Source organism: Eufriesea mexicana, unplaced genomic scaffold (genome assembly GCF_001483705.2).
Source record: "Eufriesea mexicana isolate 0111107269 unplaced genomic scaffold, ASM148370v2 scaffold5190, whole genome shotgun sequence".
NCBI lineage: Eukaryota > Metazoa > Arthropoda > Insecta > Hymenoptera > Apidae > Eufriesea > Eufriesea mexicana.
In genome coordinates, this window is record NW_016913149.1 from 651,423 (window position 1) to 657,980 (window position 6,558).

General features: G+C 42.7%; 1 protein-coding gene across 1 annotated transcript in view; it reads right to left on the reverse strand.

The window, feature by feature from the left end:
- LOC108551867 (uncharacterized) overlaps positions 1 to 4,787 on the reverse strand; it is a 153,009-nt gene extending 148,222 nt beyond the window's left edge. Inside the window, exon 1 of the mRNA XM_017906210.1 lies at positions 3,084 to 4,787. Within this exon, the coding sequence (XP_017761699.1) occupies positions 3,084 to 4,673 (1,590 nt within the window). The 5' untranslated portion in view covers positions 4,674 to 4,787. The remainder of the gene's footprint in view (positions 1 to 3,083) is intronic.
- Between the last annotated feature and the right edge of the window lie 1,771 nt (positions 4,788 to 6,558).

The following is a 6,558-nucleotide window of genomic DNA, read 5'->3' on the forward strand; positions in this document are numbered from 1 at the left end:
GGTCGCCTGAGTATAAATTTCGGGACTGGGTGCTGGGTTAGTCAGCTAGACCCGATGATGGATACTCACCAGAAATTTCTCTTTTTGGAATCTGAATCATTTTATGTATACTATGAAAGGGTAAATTGGAACGGCTAAAGATGTTGCGGAAATTTCATGGCTGAAGTGTAGGTACTCGAAATGGTACTCGTGAGTCTTTCGTCGAGGATATTTGAGGTAAATATCGAAATAAATTTTTATTTTAAGAACGACTGTAATTATATTCTGCACTTGGATGTTAAATATTTTCTGAATTTGTTCGTGGTATTTCATTTTGACTATTTCGTTATATAATGTAATTCTCATATCGTTATTTTATATTTTGGAAACTCTAGATAATTAAATTTTGAATTTTTGTTATTGTTTTAGAAATCTTGAAAAATTTGGACCCTTCGAGATACTTAATGTTGAATTTACAATTATGTTTTATGCTCCTCGGGGCTTCCAATGTAACTTGTAAGTAAATAATTTTCTGTGACTTGTAAATTTATTATAATTAGCAAGTAAAAATTTACTCACACTTTTGCAGAAAACTCATCCGTTGAATCACGAAGATAATTTTATTCGAGTGACTGTGAAAGCGTATCCTAAACGCGGGGGATCACCTTAAAAGGCTCGATATCAAAGATAGCCAACTATGTAGTTAAGACTCCATGCTTTATACGTAAACTTAAGGAGTCTACTTTCACACAATATACTTTCAAAGGAACACTGTCTACGCTGAATTACTTCCAAACTTGGGAAATTACTAAAGGTCCATTACCAAAACTCGAGCACATCTTCAAACTTCGAACCATTTTCAATAACAGAATATATAAAACCGTGTTATCACTTTCATCGTAACTAACTTTCACAATAGAAAGTATCAAAAAAAGAAAAGGAAATTTTTATCTCGCCAATTTTCTCCAATCATCAATATTAAATATAATCTTAGAAAAATTCGATATCTTCACACTTTCAGTAAGTTCTAAACTGTATGTATTTCTTTTTCTATTACCTCCAATTCTTATCTAATGTTTATATAAACATTTATTCTCGGAATCTAGGTCTTATAAACTTCACACCTTATATCCTAGATTTATTTTTGTATATAACTAAACTTATCTTTTCAACACTTCTAATAGTAATCTTTTGATTTTTATTTATCTTTGATAGCGATCGCTGAGAAGATTCAACAGTTTCTGTATCACCCGAATGACTTCACGATACCAGTATGATCGCTAGCCTTTTGCTAGCTCTAAATCGAGTTTGAAGACATTAGCGGTGAATCAACCCTGTCAGCAGACAGCACGTGTCCCTTATCTCGTCTAATAAGTGAACCGAAAGTATCAGTCGACCCGAGAAGCATGTGAACTCGTAAAACCAGTGATCCCAACGTCATATCGCGTCATCGATGTTCCATCATGTTGTTAAATCATGGCTGTTTAGAGTTCTCCTCGGCACTGCTAATAGCCGAACCGTTGCGTTGGCATGCTAAGAATGATAAATCGAAGCACGATGTTCGATAATTAATTCGAAAAAGTCAGGATGAATAGTGCAATATCAGTTTTCTGACGCCAAAAGAGAAACCGATGGTTGTTAAGTTCATACACCGCTTTTATACATGCTCTCTAGCTATAAGTCGAAAAGCTTGGGTTAGATCGATACCTAGATGCGCCTACTGCGGGTATAAATATAGGATATACGCTGTTATGCGCTATCAGGTATTCCAATATTTTCTGCACTACTATACATTTGTATTTCATTCGTGAGAATATTCTTTAACTATTGAAAAGAATATATTTTTAATTATTGAGAGATGAGAAGATTATGTAGTCAAATCTTAATTCTAATTTAATTGTAATTGCTATTAATTTAACTATTAATTTCGAGACTAAAATTTTAGAAGTAGTAGTGTAAGATTGTTCTAACTATTCTACCAAAATTTCATCTATGATCTACATCAAAGAAATAAATACCGAAATAAATGGTAATAATTATGAAAATTCTATCTCATGTTTATTAAAATATTATTAACTATCTAAGGCATTTAACTATTTAATTTAATTTAATTTAGTTTAAATTTCACTATTAAAAATTTAGTATTTCTACGTATTTCTAACGTATTTTCTAAGTTAGCTGTAACAATCTCTTCGATCGTTATCTACAACAATCAACCGGATAAAATTGGAAAGCTTCAACGAGATCGATAAGCCGCGATATTAATTATGTAAATGCAACGCGACGATCGAAACATGCGAAAGTCAGGTTCGTTGGCCGACAGAAAATTGAAAAGCAAAAGCACGCGTCGCTTGATTTATCGACTGCATATTCCAAGCTGACTGAGAATATTTCCTCGGAGAAATTTCCTCATAGCGGAAGTATGTCGGCTCGTACTATCGGTTGCGTTTCAATATTTTGGTTCTCGTGGAATTCGACGAGCATCTTCGATACGAGCTCCTCCTTCGACTATCCGCGAGACGTACAGTGCCTGTCAAAACTTTCCAGCCAACGAATAATTCCACTTCACTTCGAATTACGTATTAATCAAATCGATCGATGGAATCCTTTCAACGAAAGGCTCAGTCCGTAGCAACCTTTGATCTCCAAAAACCTGTTACACGCTCCGCTATAGCCAGAAATTGGCAGCCATTGTATACCCCTACAACCCCTACAACAGACACCCAGTTCATGACTCGTAATACTCGATTCCCATTTCATCGCGATCCATTAAATTTATTTTCCGATATATTCCCGATTAAATTCCCGATTTAAAATTATCACGAAAATCATCCGATCGTTGGCTCACGAAGATCCGCACACACTAAACGCGCGTATGCAGATTACCGTTATTTCAGGTTCTATCGAGGCACGAATAAACGTTCGTGTCCATTTCCTCGAGAAGAACCCCAAGTATGAAAAGGGTTCGATAACAGGAAAGACGAGAACATCACGCGAGCCATAAAGAGAAAAGCGAGATGCTGAAACGGATGAAGAGAAACAGGAAGATGGCGCGCGTTATCCCGGCGAAACGCGGTTAAAGCTCCTCTTCCCGGAGGACTTACCTCTTCTACGAAAGATCTCTGCTGCATATTGGTCCAGCACATTTTGCACTGGCACACGTCCTTCTCTTTGAAATTCTCGGCCCTTTCTCTGTCGCGACTGGCGGAGACCTGAGGTGGCGGTGGCGGCACTGGCGGCGGAAGCGGACTAGTCGCGACCTCGAGGCTATCCGAGCTAGAGTTATGGCGACGAGGCGGCGTGATGTTGGTTACGTTGGCCTGAGAGACCTGCTTCACGTCCACCGATCTTCCAGCGGAGTGATCGTTACCGTTGCCAGACGACTTGGAGTGAGACGGTGACAGGTAGACATTCAGCATGCACTTGTTCTGCTGCGGCTGTGGCCGCAGAAAATCATCCAGTAGATAAAAGCTCTGCGCCCGGTTGGATCTCGTGGTGGCAGTGGTGCGAGTGTCGTTCCCGACGCTTTGCTGCTCCGCCTTGCAGATACTCTCTCGATTTGTCCGACCCCTGCACTCATCGTCGAACTGGTGTCTAGTCTGCACGTGTCTCTCCTCCACGTCTCTGTCGGCGCAGTCAGCGTTCTCCTGATACAACCTACGGCTGACCTTCGATCTTCCAGCCTGACCGAATTCTCCGTTTTCTCTGTAAATATCCCGACTCACGCGTGACACGCGAGCAGAATAGGACGTGGGTTGCTGGTAACGCGTCGACTTGCAACTGGAGCCTCTCAGGTCCTCCCGGAAGTGTTCGCCTTCGATCATGGAGACGCTCATGTTGTGGGACAGCGAGTGCTGAACGGCGTGCGAACCAGTGCCAGTGGGAGCCCTTAACAGGGCTCCGAGAGACCGCCACTTCCTGTCCTGCTGTCCCGTCGAGTTGGACGAGACGGACGATCTGGTCCACTTCCTCTCGTTGCCAGGCGACGTCAGCGCGTTATTGCCGACCGACCATTTCCGGTCGTTCGTGGGCGAGGTCACCGACGGCCACTTTCTTTCATTCGACGGCGACGCCATCGAGGTACTCGACCACTTTCGCTCGGATGAGGTCGCGGCGCCGGTGGTGGAGGTCAACGCGCGATCCGTAGACGAACCGTTCAGCTGATCCTCTCGTTGCCTGGCTTTCCACCAGGACGACGTCGATGTAAAGAGTATCAGGGCTCCCCTGAGCGGATTCTGGTTCTTCGAAGAGGCTCCTTTGGGCGAATGCTCGCGGTCCTTGATCTTCAACGAGCAGTCTCTGTAGTTCCCGTCGCATTCGCGATCGCTGAACGCGGACGCATCGCGATCCCACAGCGCGTTCTTCTGAGCCGCCAATTCTTCCTCGTAGTGTAGGGTAGCGTTGGTGCTACGCAGACGTGGCCGAATCTTCACGAAACCGTAGTCGTTGCTGTCCTGCACGGCCTCCAATGCCTCGATGCGGTGCTGAACGGTGCCTGTAGACTGTTGGAGCAGAGACGTCTGGCCGGATGAGTATTGGTGATGGCTGCTGCTCAGCTGCAGGCTGGGCTGTTGCAACAGTGTCGAGGTCCTCGCCCTGTGTCCCTCGCTGGCTGTACCACGTTGCAAACAAGAGAAGCTCGCCGAGTGTCGCAGGCTGGAGGGTGGATTTCCCGGTTGACTCACTCCCAACATCTTGCCTCTCTTTGATATTCAGTCTTTTTGATCTCGAGTACAGGAGAAAGGGATTTCGATCGAACTGACGATTCGCGATTTCTTTTTGCTCCCACCTTTTCTCCTTGTTTCTCTTTCGTTTCTACGTTTTCCTTTCGTTCTTCTATTTCCTCTCACTTTTTCGTCAACGGACGGAACTCGGGGACGGAACTATGCGATTCTAACTGAGCGTCATTACTCTGGCAGTGATCCTTGGTCTCGATGTCCCGATTTTCTTCGCTAACGTTGTACGAACTGACTCGCCTCGAGGTGCAAACAACTTCTCGTTCCGTGTGCGTTGTTCGTTCGTGTACATCCTCTCGATTCGATTCTCGTGAACTGGCAGCCGCCAGACGGCTACATCCTCGTCGCTCTCGGTGCCTTTCGTACCGTACAACGACGGTTCGTACGAAATCTGAAACAGAAAGTAGGAACAGGATAGGGGCTAGCAACTCAAAAGAAAAAAATGGCTACAACAAATCGAAGCGTCGTGAAGCAACGGCCGTGAAAAATGAAATGATCAGCGATGAGAGAGGAAAGGGGATGGGTGGATAGGAAATGGTGGTGGACGGCTCTTTCGTTGTGAAATACATGAATGATAGAGACGCGACGGATGGTCTCGTCGTACGACTTGGAAATAATCGAGGGAAAGGAGAAAAGGAAAGAAGCGAGAGGGAACGAGCGAAGGAAAAAGAGCTAAGAGAGGGACACCAGGCGATTTGCCGGAGATCGGTGAAGGATGAAGGTCGTTCTGCGGCCGATGCCTAAGGCCAGGCATCGGGATGCCTACCGACGACGTGCCCTTCGAAAACTCCATTTTTCTCCAATATCGAAAGAAACATCTCGGAATCTTTGTATTTCGGAATTTTCTACTATTTTAAACGATTAATTTAGCTTCCACTGTCACCGCTTGCTCCTATTCTCGCGGCAAACAAAATTTTTAACTAGGGTTATTGGAAAATCGAACTTTTCCAATTTTGAATTTTTTAATTTTTTAATTGGAATATTCCGACACCTAAATTTAAAGAATTCAAATATAAAATTGGAAGCTGCAGATTCGAAAGATGAAAATTCGTAATTCTTTTTAATCCTTTAACAAAAATTTTTAACCGAGAAAAATTCTGATTTTTGGATTCCAAGTTTTTTTGATAAAATTTGTTATTTTTGATGGAGATCGAAGTCGGTAGGCATTCGTGATCTACGGTGCACGTGATGAATCGACGATGGTAGATACGAGCGAAGTATGTATGTACATCGTAAATATATGTTCACAGCGACATGCTCATCAACTAAAAGACCGATGTTGCGTTAAAAAGAAGCACTGGAGATACATGAACATAAAATAACAAATTCGTGAATAATCATAGGGTAACGGGGAGTGACTTGATAGAAGAGAGAAAAGTCAGGGGCGTCTACGGTGGGTGGTGAATTGGTTTGTAATATTAACTACACATATAATCGTTTCCTATTTAAGGCAAGTCTGGACCGCAATTAACGCGATTAACATAGCCTCGAGGATCGTGTCCGATGACCGCTTAGAGGTCCGACATATTTAACCCCTTGACTCACGAGTTCGTTTATCGTTTCTACAACTATAATTAGATATTCCTGTCTTAAATAACGCAATTGTTGAAACAGGACAAAAACCATTGCAATAATACTCTTTACCCGATTTACAACTTGTTTCTTAACACATTTGCAGTAATTGAAATCAGTGAATTCGTGACACTCCTTTTTCATAGTTATTGACACTGATTCGCGTCATTTTTAACATTTAATTTATTTAACCCTTTGCACTCGACGATTTTTGACTGAACACATTTGCAGTAACTGAAAATCAGCGAATTCGTGACACTTCTGATCTTTT